Source organism: Vigna umbellata, chromosome 1, assembly GCF_029865625.1.
Source record: "Vigna umbellata cultivar VRB3 chromosome 1, Vumbellata_1.0, whole genome shotgun sequence".
Taxonomy (NCBI): domain Eukaryota; kingdom Viridiplantae; phylum Streptophyta; class Magnoliopsida; order Fabales; family Fabaceae; genus Vigna; species Vigna umbellata.
Genome location: NC_142165.1, coordinates 89827227 through 89845073, shown reverse-complemented (window position 1 = coordinate 89845073; position 17847 = coordinate 89827227). Strand labels below are relative to the sequence as shown.

Sequence of the window (17847 nt, the reverse complement as noted above, 5' to 3'; positions counted from 1 at the left end):
GTTAAACAATTTGCCTTTGTAAAGAGTTGAGTCATTGACATATTCACCTTCAGGCAAAGGTTCATTCAACTCTTCAATTTCACCATTTTCACTAACCTCTCTGCATATGTTGAATCATCCTCTCTAAAAAAAACCATCCAAGCCAATTACCAATTCATTCAGATGTCATTATGCTTGTGAAAAAAACCATCCAGGCCAATTATTAGTGTTTCTGATTTTTTTCAGTTGGGTTACCATAGGATGACAGAGAAAATGTTCGAGTGAGAGACATGAAATAGAAAGGGTTGAGAAGAATGAGAGAGATGAGCAAGACTTTGGGGGTTTCTTTTTTTAGTTTTGAGAATGAAAATTATTAATATACCCTTAATCTTAAAACTTAGAATCCTTGATATATAAGGATATTTTTGTCTACTAAAATCCAGTACACATTGCTAAAATATACCAATGGAAAAACAGACGTACACGCGTTAGTAAACCTATATATATATATATATATATATATATATATATATATATATATATATATATATATATATATATATATATATATATATATATATATATTATATATATATATATATAAATTCTTAAAATATTCACTCCATGAACAACAAGTTAAAACATGTATCTAAAGAATTTAAAATTTATAAGTAATTTCTTATAAAAATTAATCACCTTTCTATCAAATTACATCTATAAATCTTCTTCACCAAATTTGTTCTAAAAAAAAGTCAACTAAACACTTTTTATATTTTTTTAATATGCATACTAGTGAAAATATATTTAATATGCACATGTTTGTCTTTTTTTTACTATAAAAAGAGTTTTATTAAGTTAAAAAATATTTTTTAACTATTGAAATAAAAAATATTAATAAATTATAAAATAATTTTCATAAAAAATTAATTATAAAATTAAATCATTTTTATTGTCAATAATTTTTATTTTCATATTATTTTGAAATTTGACAAAATAATATATAAATTTTTCATTTAATTTATAAATATTAATGCTAAAAAGGTTACGAAATTAATACTTCAAATTAATATATAAATAATATCTTGATCAACTATTTTACTTTATAATAATAGGTGAAATCCATATGTAACACATTATACACACTTTTTTATGATAATAAAAAAATAAAACTATTATTGTTATTGTTATTATTATGATATAAGATTAAAATATTTTTTATAACTTGATTGTAGATAGTTATTTTAAATTTAATCAAATATAATTTATTGTAAACACCAAAATGAGAATTCATAAGTTACATAATTATTAATTTAAAAAAATAATGGATAAAAATATAAAATAACATAAAGATACTTTAAATAAATTTGTACATATCTAAATTATTCTATTAGCTTCATAAAAATAATATTACATAGTTCAAATATTAATATCTATTAATTGTTATGTATCCTTTTTCACATTTCTTTTTTAATTTTACCCATGAAGTTATATTTTCTAAAATTTAACTATTTTTAATTTAACCTTTTTTTTTAAATGTAATTTTTTTCTATAATTAAATAAATAAAAAAATATCTACAAAATGAATAAAAATTATCTATAATTTAATTAAAAACTATCTACAATTAAATTATAAAATTATAAAATTATATATATTTATTTTTATAATTGTAATTTCCTTACTTTTTATTATTTTAAAAAAAGTAAATATATACACACACTTATATTTTCACTAATATTAATAATTAGAGTGTACATAATCATAAACTATTTAATCACAAATACTTTATGCTAGTGCTTTTTCTCGTAAAGTCAGATATTTACCTAATAAATACATGTAAAATTTTGATAATATAGTCTTAAATATAAAATTTGTAAAGTTTCATTTAGAAGGCAATACTTGTTCTATTTTTAAACTAGAGTTTAAATAAATTATACAAAATAAATGCTTATTTAATAATTTAATGCTCAAGTATAACTAATATTTGTATATTAATTAATAGGTGAAATAAAATAGTTTTAACATATATATTTACTCTTTATATATAACAACTATCAAATAGCATCATATACATTTAAAAAATTTATGTCCAAACAATACATCATGAGAGAATAAAGGGGTAAAGAGTCACTCATCTAACCATCAACCAAAATAAAATTTTATTATAAACTATTTCAAACTTTTAAAATCTTTTTTGAGTATTAAATCATTATTTGTCAACATTAGATCAAAGTTTTAATTCCATGTAAATTTAAATGTAAGTTTGTCACCAAAAATAAAAAACAAAGTTAAAAGGAAGTTAAAGAGTAAAATATCATTTACCATCTTCTTCCGTGTGATCATTATCTCTGGTCATCATTTACTTTGATAAGCTATGAAGGTGGATGGGAAGAAGATACAAAATATTCTGACTATTGCATTAAAGTCCTTGAATTTTAGTTTATCTCATTTCTAACATCTTTTTTTTTTGGTCTATGTAACCTAGTTTATCTTTTATTATTCTTGTCTTTGCAATGATTGGTTTAATATTTGAATTTTATTTTTGAAATCATTAATATCCATAGAATTAATCATGGATAGGAAGATAAATCAATATTTTGTTTACATCCAAAATAAAATATCTTTTCTTTTTTTCCAATTAAAAAAAATCAATATAAATCCATTAAATGGTGTTTAGTCACTCAATCATTCGCCATTACTAACATCTCCATATAAAATCTTGGGATATGAACTTTTTTTTTTTCAAATTTATCTTGAAAATTGGGTAATTAATGAAACAAACAAAAAATTGAATACTCAATGAAAAATCATGCAAATTGGAAACTCACAAAAACACATTTTTCATGAAAATAAAAATCAATCAATGATAGAATCAAATCTGCCCTAACAACAGGTAATAGGTATATATAGGTAATTTCAAGGACGGTCCTTGAATCCTTCAGCCACCAATGAATTACATTGTCAACCAAAACTTGCAAGTTGGAAATTGATTCGTCAAGTAATTTTAAACAATGTGTTAGTCTCAGCTGTAAGAAATTGTCATAACCGCCACTATCTTGTAAGATATGAACTTGCATTCCATTTGTAGTATCTGTAAATTTTTCATTGTTCCAAGTCCAAAAAATCTCTTAATATATAGCATAACAGTCGAACATTGCTTCTGCAGTGATTGCTCAGACACTGTTAGCAAGAGTTGTAAACTATAGAAGTTATAATATCATGTACAGCAATGGCTTGTGTGAATTTAAATAGTTGTGTTAGAGGACACTCGTAAGGAAAGGTCCAAATTCCATTTCAAGGGCCCTTGTAAAATCAACCCATGAATGAAAAGGATTGGTGCTAGTTAGCATTTGATACCAAAGAACAACTACTTCTTTTGTCCAGATGAATGGCTGCAATGGTTAAGCATGTTCATCTGGTGTATTGTAATAATTGAAGAATTACTCCGCTTTTTAAATATCCATTGAAGGACATTTGAACAGTTAAATAGAGGAAAATCCAACTTTATACTCCTTAGCTGAAATGGTTGGAAAGTGGTGGTAGAGATGTCATTCAAGTCTATGATTTGAGTTGATTCAGGCCTCTTCTTAAAATAGGTCATATCTTTTTATTCATTCAATTAGAAATTTTTGTAAAGGCTTAGTCCCAAAAATCCATGGGTTTTTAATACAGTAATAATCACAAATAAGAGCTTTTAAATATAAAACTAATTTTTAAAATAATGTAATAATATATTTAAAATATAATTATTGATAATATAAGATAAAACAAGTATATTAGAAAATATATATATATATATATATATATATATATATATATATATATATACACTATTAAAAAGAAATAAATAATTGGTCAAATTTAAGTATAAATTTAAGTCATACCTTAAAAAATAAACAACATATAATAAAAAAAATCATAAACTTACTAATTTATAAATTCATTATTTTAAAATTTTTAAATTGAAATATATTATTTAGTTTTTATGATGAATTTTTTCACAACAAAATTAAATAACTATCTTATATAATTTAAAAAATGTTTAACTAGTTAAGGAAAATGAAATATGTTTAGTATATCAAATATTTCAACGTCTTATATTATTGTGTAATTTTTTTATATAAACAAGTAACCAAATTTATTAAAACCTCTTACAAAATCTATGTTAGTCTGATTAAAATGTTTGCATATAATTATTTGACAAATTAAAAATACATTGATTTGTGCCAGATTAAAAATTGATTGTATTTTTTCTTATATTCAAAATGAATATTTTATTTTAAAAAAAAAAGCATATGGGCTGGCCTGACTCATAGCGCTTTTGTAGATATTTTAGTCCATGAGTATTTTTAATAGAAGACACTTTAGTTTTGTATTTTTTTTCTCACTCGACTCTAGTCTTTGAGTCAGGATCAAATTGACAAATCTAAATGTGCTACCTACACCAACGTTTTGTTTCCGTAATCCATTAATGGTCAACTCTCACATCTAATGACATTCTCTTTATCTCACTATTTCATAGCCTCAACAATCATTTGATATTGGACGAGAGTTCCTATAGGGAGTATTCTCATCTAACCAATTTGTAATGAGAATGGATTCAAGCATGAAGATCAGAAATAAAAATAACCATCATGTCCTATAATATGTTTTATTTCGCAAGAGTTTCTAACAATAGAAGTGATGAGTACTAACAAGTATCAAAAATTATAGAGACAAAATGCATATAAGAAGAAAACACTAAGAAACATCAAAGACTCCAAAGATAAGAATTAGAAAAAGGGGACTCAACTTCTAATATTGTTGCTCTGGCTATTCAACCTTGTGTTTGCTATTTTTGGTTTTGAACTTTTTCTCCCATCTTGATGCATTAGATCATGACCCACTTGTCTTCTCTTGTTGTCCCAATTTTTGCCTCTTCTACCTTTACTATAACCGTCTTGTTTACAAAGAACAAACGAATATTAAAGAGCCAGTTTGATATAAAAGTAATTAGCCCATTTATTATTATAGAGATTTGACATCCAAATTTAGGATGCTTCTGCCTGCACCTCCAAACCTTTTCTTTGGATTTTCAAGTTGACATATGTGTCCTTCATTAAAAATGTATATAAAATCAAATTAGTTAAGCATTAATTATTGCTTACCACATCACATTTAACGTGAGTTGTATATAAACTGTCATGCACTCCAAGTCTTCACTTTTCATGTTTCTTCTTCTTTTCTCTCTTGTATGTGTGGTAGTGCTACTTGTTGTGTGCTTTGGTGGTGAGCTTTCATCAAAAAACTAAAACCTCTTGCATTGGTTGGTTCACCTTCACATTCTTCTTCACTTCATTTCATCCAAGTATAAAGGGTTTGAAATTTTATATTTCTTTTGTTTGATATATTTATTTTTATTATGTATTAGATTTCGATATCGTTTAAGAAACTCATTGGATTTTGAAATCCAGTTTAGAAAGTTACTAGATTTCGAAATTTGAATTAAGAAATCGCCGAATTTTAAAATCTAGTTAAAAAAACTCATTGAATTTCATAACTCGTTAAATGTCAAAATTTAATTGATGAAGTAACCGTATTTCAAAATTCATTTTAGAAAGTTACTGGATTTTGAAATACAGTTTAGGAAGTCATCGAAATTTGAAATCTCGTTAAGGTACTTACTGAATTTCAAAAATTTGATTTAGGTTATCACCAGATTTTGGCATTCAGGTATGGAAGTTACCAAATTTCGAAATTCGGTTAAAGAAGTCACATGATTTCAAAATTCATTTAAGGAAGTCACTAAATTTTGAAAATAGGTTAAAGAAATAGCTAAATGTTGAAATCTCGATGATATCCTAAGCTAGATTTCAAAATCCGGTAAAGTCTTTATGTGAATTTTGAAATCTAATTACATCCTCAAAAGAAAAATTTTGTAATTTTTTTAACTTTCTTATTTTAATATTTTTAATTTGTTTTACTTGTTTCTTTTTTAATAATTTCTAGGTATTATTGTTAGTATTATGATCGAAGAAGTGAGGTATTCAATGGTGATGATTTTGTGTTATAGGTTGTTATAATGTAAAATGGAGGATTAACCTTTCAATTTGAGAGATTCATAAGTAAATTTGAGTTTCATGTCAGATTCATCTTCTTTTATGAATGAAATATGTGAGAGAGATTATATAAATAATTTTACAACCAATAAGAATGTTTACACATGTGATGACTTAATTAAGTGGGTTTAAATGATTGTTTTTGATCTTGAGTTTATTGTCCTAATTATAAAATCTAATAAAGTTATTAGTCAACATGGGAGAAAGAAATTTGTATTGTTAGGATGTGAAAGTGGATTGAAAATATAGAAAATACAAATTTAATATTCAACGAATATGTATGACATAAAAAATATGAGTGTCCTCTTAAATTGAATGAGAAACCAATTTCTAATTGAGGCCTTAACCAAATTTCAAAATCTTATTAAGTCCTTAACTAAATTTCAAAATATGGTTAAGGTCTTCACCGAATTTTAAAATCTAGTGTTAAATCTAGCTCACAATCTAAATTTGATAGACTTTTAATTAGATTTTGAAATTGGATAAAAATTATAACTAGATTTCAAAATATGGAAACTGTGTTTCCCTAATCCACACGATCCACCGTTTTTATGTGCATATACACTATTTTAATAATTTTAAATGAAATATAAACCAACATGAAAAAGAAAAGAAATATGTATCTCTGGGTCTGATGTATAGGGATGAAGAACAAAGGTTGGTTGGTGTAGTTGAACAAAGATTGTGTAGGGAACGAGAGACGAAATCCTAGAACAAATTTGTGTAGGGACGATAAAAAGTGGAAGAGAGCAAAGGAAAGTGCAATGCTAGGGTTTGCAAGAAGAGCAAAAGTGGGTGGTTGTAGGTGGATGAGTTCGATTATAGAAGAGAAAAAAAAGATTACCCTTGTCAAAATGGTACTTTTGTCATTAATGAAAAATTTAAAGGTGTAAGCAGAGAAGGCTTGCAAGTACAAAGTGAAGCCCCCAAATTTATTATGACATTTTTTTACTTTCTAAAAAATATAGGTTGAAAAGATTTTGAGAAGATGTGTCATGAATATTTAGATTTAACAAGAAGTTATTTAAAGTCAATCTCATCAAAATAATAGAGATTATTGATATGCTAAAAAGGTCTCATATATTATTGTTATGAATTTATTTTATAAGTTGACATTATTCTAACATTTGCTTGTTTTAAGGAAGAAATTTGATCAACAAAGACAAAAATGAAAATTAAATTATTAGATTAAGAGAAAGATAATAAAAAATAAAGGAAAAATTGATTAAAATTTGTAAATGGTTTGATAGATTGATAAATAATTTTTTAATAAATATAGTACTAGAATAAAGAATAAATATTTTATTATATCTAATCTTTTTTATTATCTTATATTATTTTTTATAAAAGTAATATATATATATATATATATATATATATATATATATATAATTCACATTTTCGTTTTCTGGCCCACATGATCGTTGCTTCCTCGTGTTTTCCTATCACATTATGATGGTTTTCTATGGACTTATATCATCGTTTCTTTCTCTTGGGCTTTTCATTCTCACACTGACTTTTGCTAAGTTAACCAAGCCTTTGAAAAACAAGCTTGTAAAAGTAGAAGCATGTTTTTGCTTTATAGAACGATAGATCTTTTCATATCACACAAACTTTTCGAAGTACACAACAAATACATACTTTATATATATATATATATATATATATATATATATATATATATATATATATATATATATATATATATATATATATATATTGTAAAATGGAAAACCACTTGAAGGTATAAATAAAAAGTGGCTTGAATAATAAAATCCCTTCACTTTTTTGGGTGTTGTTCCCTCTACCTCTCATTTACTATTTTGTCCCTCAGTAAAATTTTATTTTTAGGGTTATTATTTTTTAATTTTACCCATTCATAACCTATTTCACTAATAACCTATTCTAGTCCCGTACATGAGTAAAATATTTTTCTTTCATTTTAACATTATATTTCTTCCTCTCTTTCTTTCGTTGTGAGATACTACAAGTCTCCCTCTCGTGGTGCAGTATCCCTCTCGTGGTGCAGTGCGTGGAGTGGTGCAGTGCGTGTCGTGCTTCCTCGTATTCGAATAAACCTTGAAATAATACCCTAAAATAAAAAACGTAACCAGGTGACATGATGTCACCTCCGTTGAAGATGTCACCTCCGTTGAAGATGTCACCTCCGTTGAAGATGTCACCTCCGTTGAAGATGTCACCTCTGTTGAAGATGTCACCTCCATTGAAGATGTCACCTCCGTTTAAAGGTTACTTTTTTTTTATTTTAGAGTTTGTTTTATTAGGGTTGATGTATACTTCCTCACGCTGCTCTTAACGCTCGTCGATGTTCCTCCACACCACGGCGGCGACGCTCCTTCACACCACGGTGCGACAATGGAAGCTTTCAAACCAAAAAAAAATTGGGAAGAAAAAGGAATGGAAGTGTGGGAGGTGGGGAGGTGAAATGAAAATGGGGAAAGGAGAAGAGAGTTCCGTGGATGGGTGTTGGGAAAATAAAATTAGGGTTTCAAATTATTTAAAATAGGGTAAAAGTAAAAATCTTTTTAACTTAAAGATATAATTATATTTAAAATAATGTGGGGAGGTGGAGGAAATATAGGGTGGTGGTGGAGGGAGCAACATCCCACTTTTTTTCTGGTCTGGGCCTCAGTTTGAAAGAAGCCCAGTGGACATTCTTCTCTATTTTATAACGACCATGATAAGGGTGTTACTCCCTCCACCACCACTCCTTCTCCCTCCACCTCCCCACAAATTTTGTAATAACAAAATTGTTTTTTTAATTTGTAACCTTTTTACTTTTAATCTTATTTATTTATCAAACCCTACATCCCTCATTGTTACTCTCTCACGCACAGCCCCACCTCCCAACTTTCTCTTACTCTTTCTTGTGAGATCTGTCGTTATATGTCATTAAACGAATGTACCACATCCGTTCACGGATATGCCATATCCGTGGAGGTTCGAGACTCAGCGGACGCTGATATCCAACTCATGTGTGACCGAGCGAACTTGTTCAAAGACCTAGCGACGTCATTTGACCACGAGCTTGAGAACTTCTTCAATTTCGCAACGCCGCCGTTCTCGGTTCCGGCCATGCGCTCTCCACCGCCAAGGGAGATCGAGTTTGTCAATAGTCTACGCCCGAAGCTGTCAGAGATTCGACGCGCCTACTCCTCACCCGATTTCAGCAAGAGGGTTCTGGAGAAATGGAGCTCAAGGTCGCGGATTCGAATCGACCTTTCCGTGATAAAGAAGGCTATTGTGTTGGCAGATGAAGATGGGATTATGGATTTCGAGAAGAGGGGAAGGAGGTTGAGTTTCTGGGAGTAGTGGAAAAACGAAGGCGAGGGTGAATCGAAGGACTGGGAGCTGATTTGTGCATTGAAGATCAGGCTCAAGGAGTTTGAGAAGCACGGTTCTTCTTTCGAGGCTTTCAAGAACAGTGAATTCTTGGAGAAAGTCAAGTCTGGCTTGGTCTGTGCTTCTTCCTCTTTTAGTGATTTACTTGGTTTCTTGTTAATTGTAGGGTTCTGTGTGTTTTGGATAGGGTCTCTGGTTGACTTTAAGTTATTGTTTCTTTGTAGGAAGAACTTGCTTGGCTATACCATTGTATTTGTTAATGAAAATTATTTGTGTAGATGGATTGTTGATGTTACAATTAGAACTTAGAGGAAGATTATTTGTTATTACTTGTTAAAAACTCTTTTTGTTCGGCAGTTTAAAAATTACCTTATGAACTGATAACTAATTTGTGTTTGGTTTCTGTTACTACTGAATGTTTTAATAACTTTAATGATTCACTGAACGAAATTAAAAATAAATTTGAAATGATTATTGTATGAGCCATGGCACGAAGAGCACGAACAGCTACACTATCACACCACCACGAACGGAGAGTAAAGGGAGAGTTGGGGTGAGAAATCTCATCGAAAAAAAGAAAAGAGTGTGATGGAGGTGGGAAGAAGAAACAACGAATCTCACAAGAAAGAGTAAGAGAAAGCGGAGGAGTGGGGCTATACGCGAGAGAGTAACAGTGAGAGATGTAAGGTTTGGTAAATAAATAAAATTAAAAGTAAAAAGGTTAAAAATTAAAAGGACAATTTTGTCATTACAAAATTTGTGGGGAGGTGGAGGGAGAAGGGGTGGTGGTGGAGGAAGTAACATCCCCATGATAATTATCTCAACATCGACGCCATGAGAATAACTAAGGTTTTACAATCATGAGAATCTTTTTCTGAGAAAAAATAGTGCAGATTACAAAAACTCTCAGCACATGACTAATATAAGAAAAAAAAAAACTGTTTAGAAATAGGAGAAAAGAACCCATTCATTGATTCATTGATTCATTGTTCATTCATTTATGCATAATCTGACGCACTCTTTCAACTCTGTGATCAGAGCCTGCAAAACTCTGAATCAAGCAAAACAACTTCACAACTGCATTCTCCAAACAGCTTCACACCGCAACCCTTTCTTCGTAACCAAGTTAATCCAAATCTACGCCGATTGCAACGACCTTCGCTCCGCACTCGCCCTTCTCCACCAACTCTCCCACCCCAACGTCTTCGCCTTCACTTCCATCCTTTCCTTCTATTCCAAGCACGGGCATCCACACCACTGCATCCAAATCTACGCCAAACTGAGGCAAAACGGTGTCATACCCGATGGCTACGTCTTCCCCAAGGTGTTGAAAGCGTGTGCCCAGTTATCGCACTTGGGAACCGGCACTGTGGTGTACAAAGATGTCATTGTGTTTGGGGCGGAGTCCAACTTGCAAGTTCGCAACTCCGTGTTGGATATGTACTCCAAATGTGGTGATGTTTGGAGTGCAACACAGGTTTTCGATGAAATGCCTGAAAGAGATGTTTTTTCGTGGAATTCCATGATGTCGGCTTACGTGTGTAATGGGTTTCCTCAGAGGGCTGTGGAGGTGTTCCGGGTTATGAAACGGGATGGGTTTGAGTGTGCACCGGATGCTGTCACGTGGAACACGCTGATGGATGCTTATTGTAGGATGGGAAAGTGCTGCGAGGCTTGGAGGGCTTTTGGAGAGATTGAGGTTCCTAATGTGATTTCGTGGACGATTTTGTTATCGGGTTATGCTAGTGCTGGGAGGCATGATGTTTCTTTGGGGATTTTTAGGGAGATGATGAATGTGGGCATGGTTTCACCCGATGTGGATGCTCTTTCTGGGGTGCTTGTGTCGTGCAGGTCTTTGGGAGCTTTGGCTAGTGGGATGGAGATTCATGGCTATGGCCTTAAAATCATGTATGGGGATGTGTTTTATAGGTCTGCTGGTGCTGCATTGTTGACATTGTATGCCGGCTGCGGGAGACTTGATCGTGCTGATATTGTGTTTCGGAGGATGGATAAGAGTGATGTTGTTACATGGAATGCGATGATTTTTTGTTTGGTTGATGTAGGATTGGGAGATCTGGCACTTGAATGTTTCAGAGAAATGCAGGAAAGGGGAGTGAGGATTGATGGCACAACTGTATCTACTATATTGCCTGTCTGTGATTTGAGATGTGGAAAAGAGATGCATGCTTATGTTCGGAAATGCTGTCTCAGTTCTGTGATTCCGGTTAATAATGCGCTTGTTCATATGTACTCGGTCCGTGGATGCATTGCATATGCATTTGTTGTGTTTTCCGCCATGGTGGCCAAGGACTTGGTTTCATGGAACACGATTATTGGAGGGTTCGGAACACACGGGCTTGGCCAAACTGCTCTGAAGCTTTTGCAGGAGATGAGTGATTCAGGTGTTAGACCTGATTTGGTGACTTTTTCGTGTGTACTTTCGGCTTGTAGTCATTCAGGACTTGTGGATGAGGGGATCAAACTTTTCTACAGAATGTCAAAAGACTTGGGTTTGACACCAGTGAGGGAACACTTTTCTTGTGTCGTTGACATGCTTTCCCGTGCTGGTAGGCTTGAAGAGGCTTTTGACTTCATAAACCAAATGCCCCAGGAGCCAGATAAACATGTTTGGGGAGCTTTACTTGCTGCCTGCCAAGAACACCAAAATGTTAGCGTTGGAAAAGTAGCCGCAGAAAAATTGATCAGTTTAGAACCTCGAGAAGCTGGTCATTATGTGACGCTGTCAAATATATACTCAAGAGCTGGAAGATGGGATGATGCTGCAATAGTAAGGAGGAGGATGAAAGGCCATGCATTGCCTAAGCCTTCAGGACATAGTTTGGTTGGTATTGGAAGTTAGCCTAGAGGGGAACACAACTTGATCAAGTCAATATGCATTGTCAAATTGGCACCAAGAGTTAGAGGTGTGCGACTATGCGATGAGTTGCCTTGAGATGAAACGGGGCAGTGTTGTTCGGTGTTAACAGATTTAGCCTTCACGACAATGAAAACAAATTGTAGTACTTCCAAAAGACTGATACGTAGACAAATGCAAGGTCCAGAACATCGTGTAAGCTATTAAAACTTACAAAGGCTGAAAGGGGTTGAGTCAATTAGATGGTACCCAAATCTGGCTTAAATTGCCTTTTGATCGTATCTGATGAAACCTGTATAACTTTGAGTACTTTGCAGTTAATGTTTTACTAAATTAGTTTGTGAACACTTCTACTGTTAGGTTAGGCTTCTTTAAATTTTATAAGGTCTTAAACTTGATTTTACGCATGTACAGATTTTGTCTGGGAACATTCATGTTATTGTTTATACTAAGTTAAAATACTTGCTTGTTACTTGTATTTATTCTAAAATCTCAAATAATTTCTCAATTTTGATTAATTTCAATTGAAAATGTGTAACAATCATATCATTTCCTTTATGTTTTATAAAACGGCTTTTAGAAATATGTATGAAACGGCGTCTCATTTCTTTTTTAAAAGGCAGTGATAAGCTTGTTGTTCGGCGGTTGCAGTGAAACATCCGGCGGATCCTCCGACAGCTTCGGCGGTGGCAGGGACTCAGCCGGTGAGGTGAGCATTATAAAAGACGGTGGGTCATCCAGCATCACCGGTGTTTCCGGCATGGTAAAAGTATGTGGCACCTCCGCAGCCAACGGTGGTGGAAACAAAGCATTATTAGGTGAAGGAGAGGGTGGTGGCAGAGGGCAGCAGGGTTTAACCCACGGCGATGCTGGGGAAAAATATTGCAGCAGTGGAGGAGAACACGCTTCCAACCCTATTTTTGCTTTTTGAAACCACAAAGACCCCGTATCACCAACAACCTGGTTGGCCAGGTTTAACAATATGCAACCATATGCATGTCCATTCAGTCTATCATTAACAATTTTTACACACTTAAATGATTTCAGTCTAATTGTTATAAATTTTTAAAAATAAGTATTCAATTAAGATCAATTAAAATATAGACATTTATTTGATATTTTTAAATAAATACAAAATTAACTAAATATTTTATCTTATACTTAATATATTATTCAATGATATAATGAAATTTATCAAGGTAAAGTATAAAGTGTTCTAGTTATTACCTATCGATTTAAAAAAGTATAGACTAAAGAAATGCTGAAATGAACAGGTGAAAGAAATCACTGGAAAAAAAATCTATCCTTGTTCTCTTTTAATTTCTGATTCTACAGTTGTCATGAATCCAATTTTTTTTATATTTATATAAATTAATATATAATTTAAACTTGTTTTAAAATTTTAATATATTTGTATATATTTAATACCTTTAAATATATATATATATATATATATATATATATATATATATATATATATATAAATTTTGACATCACTAAAATATTTGTTAAAGATCTACTACAGAAAGAAAACATGAATAACAATTTAGAATTAGAAAAGGAACTATAATTTTAAGTTTGTGGATATCAATAATATTTTAATTCCACTTAATACTTAATACGAATATAAGATATAAAAGTAAGAAAAAATTGCTCTTAATACGAATATAAGATATAGTGACATTAATTCTCTCACTCGGATAATATGCAACAATTCAATCTCTAAATTTCTTCATTAACCGTGTTCCAGCTGATAAAATGATAATATACACGTGGAAGGAACGATGATATTGATATTAATTTATATGATTACGAGATAAAGTTATTTTTGTAAGAACTTAGAAAATAGAGTAATAAAGTAGATAAGTGGATTAAAATAATGAGACGAGCGTCTTATTTTTAAAATAATCATATAATATAGATATAACTTACTAAAGCTTGGTTCATTATCTAAATCACTTCATTTATCTAAAACCTCCGTTCTCTACTTGTTCTCTACCTTCTCTCTAGCTTTCCTTCTTATTGAGTTGTCGGATTGATGATCAGGAGGTGCCCAGACGTCCACGGCGTAGAGGGTTATACAACTGACCGATTGATTTCTCGATTCTAGTTGGTAAGTTGTTCTTCCCTTTTTCTTCGTTGTTTTTGAACCTAGACCATGCAATCTCTGCTGGTTGCATGTGTCTTGTGTGTTCTCTCTTCCATTCTCTGTCCAATTCTAGCTCTAAGAGTTGTTCTTGATCACCAATTGGTGATTTGTAGGGTTCTGTTGAGTTTCCTTGCAATGCAAGGTACTGTCGAGGTGATCCTGTGAGCTGGGTTGTGAATCTCTAAGGTAAGGGGAGTTAGATTTCTGTTTGAATTAGTAGTTTGATAGGTGTGTGTACTAAATTATGCATTTTTGTTGCTGTTTGAGCTGAAATATAGTTCTTATGTAGGTTAATTATTGTATTCTTTGAATGTCTAATGATGAAACTGTGAAATGTTGTTTGTGAATTGATTAGATGTGATGTGCAACTATAATTGAGTATGCTAGATGAATGTATTCTATTATAGTAGCTATTATGTTGAAAGTTAAGTGAATTGGTAGTGTTTTAGGTCATTTTAGAGGAAGTGAGGTAGTGAATTTGAGAATTAGAGGTCAATGGCTCATTTGGTCTGTTGAGGCAGAGTAGGTAAGTCATTTGTGACTTGTGTGAGTCATTTAAATGGTCAAAAACATGTGCAAAGTGGTAGAATTAAATTCGGGTCTTTAAGTTGAGGAATTGGTTCTTAATCACTTTAGATTGGTCGTAGGCATGTTTATAATCACTTAGACAAGTCTAATTAGGTATATAATACAATCTAGGAGTGTTAGAAGTTGGGAAAAATAGTTAGAATTGACATTTTGTGGTTGAGTTGCATAAATCTGCAGAATTTCGTTATGCAGATTATGCAGACTCGTTGTGCGAATAGTTTCGCATAGTGAGTCGCTATGGCGAGTTGCTCTTTTCCAAGGGCATTCGCACAGCGAATTGATGCGCTGTGTGAATGACTTGAGACGTTGCTCTCTGTCTGAACATTCGCATAGCGAGTTTGGGCGTTGTGCGAATGGTTGGGGTGAGTTGCTATCTGCCTAGTGATTCGCATGGCGAATCAGGGCGCTATGCGCCTGGTTGGGGTATGGAGTTACTTTTAATTTTATTCGAAGAGCGAAAAGGGTCGCATAGCGAGTGGGTTGGGAAGGTTGGTCTCTGTTTGGACTTTCGCATAGCGACCTAAGGCGCTATGCGAGAGGTTGAGGTCTGGTACCTCTGCAAGTTAATTCGCATAGCGAGACAAGTCGCTATGCGAGAGACTCCTGGTTTCGCCTTGCGAATTGGGTGCGCAGAGCGGAAGGTTTGAAATAGTTTCTCTTTAATTACTTTGTATTGAGTTTGATTAAATTACTTGTGGTATGTATTGTGAATTATGTTTGAAGGTGGATGTTTGTATATAATTGAGAATCATTATGAGTTTAATTACAAATAAAAGTATGTGATTTAAAAGGGGTGAATGTAAGTTTCATTTTAGAATCTCTTAGTGAGATTCCAAGTTGTTTAGAATGAATGTAGGAGCTCAGTCTTAAGGGTTATCCTGAAACTCCAATGGTCTTTCATTCTCAAGTAGAGAGGATTGAACCATGTCGTGAGGACTAGCAGGAGGTCTTAGTCTTGGGGGCTTCTAGTATGCCTCAAGGCCCGGAACAGACTAACCTCGTGAGTGTGGTAGGGTGAAACCCATTGGCAACGGCTTTGCAAAGCAGTAGAGGCCACCACGAGTGCATGACCCGCCATAGCTCGGTAATCATTCTAAGTCTGGACGAGTCAAGTCTAGAATATAATATATTAGGATGTGTGATCTAGTATACTTTGTTTTGAGTGAACTTTCCATGTTTTATGCTATTATTATTGTATGATATTTGTATATCTAGCTCACCCTTCTGCTTGTGTTTGTATGTTGTTCATGTGGTGTTTTCTTTTGCAATGATCATCCATTTGGATGTGAGCAGAGGTAGACGAGGTGCCCCTAGAGCAGACCTTGGAGGGTGATGACGTTGCTGTCTAGTTTAGTTAGGATTTCTGAGTTGTTTTGTATAGCTTTGAGATACTCTATTATATATAAAGTTTCAAATTTTACAGCCATTTTGGATGATTGTAAGATTATTTCGTTATCTGCAAGTCTCTAACTGTTCTATAATATTATAATGATGACTACTATTTTATATAGTTTTACTATATATTTTGGGATGTTACAATTGTAACCGCTCTATTTAGTATCACATTACTGGTAAACATGTAATTTAATAATATCTAGGCATATAATATAAATATATATGATTTTTAAATTCCTCCAATGAAATCAATTTTTTTAAAATAAAATATAACAAAATCATATAACTCATGTACTTTATATATATATATATATATATATATATATATATATATATATATATATATGAATCACAATATCTAATAGAATATGAATAAATCGTCAAAAAATATATATTCAATATACATCATAAACCACACAACAAAGTATTTCTTTATTAATTAATAATTGTCACATACACAAACATACAATGTCTCGTTTTTGTTACATTTTTTCTCTTCAAAAGAAACTGGTCTCTTGTTCTCAAATCCCTTATTCTCTGCCTAGCGAGAGCATTTAAAGTTTTCTAAAAATTACATGCGTATAGCAACACAACAAAGTATTTCTTCATTAATTAATAATCGCCACATACACAAAAATAGAATGTCTCGTTTTTGTTACATTTTTTCTCTTTAAAAGAAACTCGTCTCTTCTTCTCAAATCCCTTATTCTCTGCCTAGAGAGAACATTCAAAGTTTTCTAAAAATTAAATGCTCGTCTAGCAACCACTCACTCTCATCCAACGACTACCTCTAAAAGGTACACTCACTTGACAAGTTGCTAGGTCGCTTAGCAATCAATTCATTGGGAGATCTCTGGATCCAACTCTTCCTTTGATTCATTATTAAAAGAATCATAAAAACGAACTCTTTCAAAATTTTCTTTACCAACACTATCTATCGTGTTTTTTAAATGATCATTCATCCACATAATTTATTCTTTGTGATGTTATAGGCTTGTGTAGTACTTCTTCATGTCAAGTTCAAACTGTATAACTCCTCATTTTAGCATTGATGAAAAGATGATTATGTATGTTGTCCAAGTCCTGGCGTATTTGATTAAGACAACGAACACAATGACAAAAAATATGTCTCGTTCACAAATTTTGCATATTCTTGAACATATTGCAAGAACTGAGAAACTCTCTTTTCATACTTTTCACTTATGTGACGTTCATTCATCCAACTTCGATTAATATTATGTTTGTAACAAACTCCATTAATCTCAAATTTTTAACTCTCACAAGGTTAAGCCCCTTCCCATCAGGGAAAAAGTATTTTTCATAATTGCTAACACATATACAAAGAAGTCCAACATGATAAATTTGATGAAAATTCAACAACATTTTACATTGGTTTCCAAAA

At 31.9% G+C, this 17847-nt stretch overlaps 1 protein-coding gene across 3 annotated transcripts; it reads left to right on the top strand.

The window, feature by feature from the left end:
• Nucleotides 1-10278: 10278 nt before the first annotated feature.
• Nucleotides 10279-13358, top strand: LOC124842420 (pentatricopeptide repeat-containing protein At5g39350-like). Of its 3 annotated transcripts, none has more exons than XR_015783725.1 (2): nucleotides 10279-12508; nucleotides 12937-13358. XR_015783725.1 is itself a non-coding variant. In XM_047318893.2 (1 exon), the coding sequence occupies exon 1, from the start codon at nucleotides 10439-10441 to the stop codon at nucleotides 12296-12298; it is 1860 nt and encodes a 619-aa protein (XP_047174849.1). In that variant the 5' UTR covers nucleotides 10279-10438; the 3' UTR covers nucleotides 12299-12795. The 3 variants fall into 3 exon arrangements, 1 of the variants encoding a protein (XP_047174849.1); XR_015783724.1 differs by having other exon boundaries at nucleotides 12965-13357; XM_047318893.2 differs by lacking the exon at nucleotides 12937-13358 and having other exon boundaries at nucleotides 10279-12795.
• Nucleotides 13359-17847: the final 4489 nt, after the last annotated feature.

Excerpts from the sequence above, each read along its gene's own strand:
- LOC124842420 (XM_047318893.2), top strand. The coding sequence starts at position 10,439 with ATGCATAATCTGACGCACTCTTTCAACTCTGTGATCAGAGCCTGCAAA.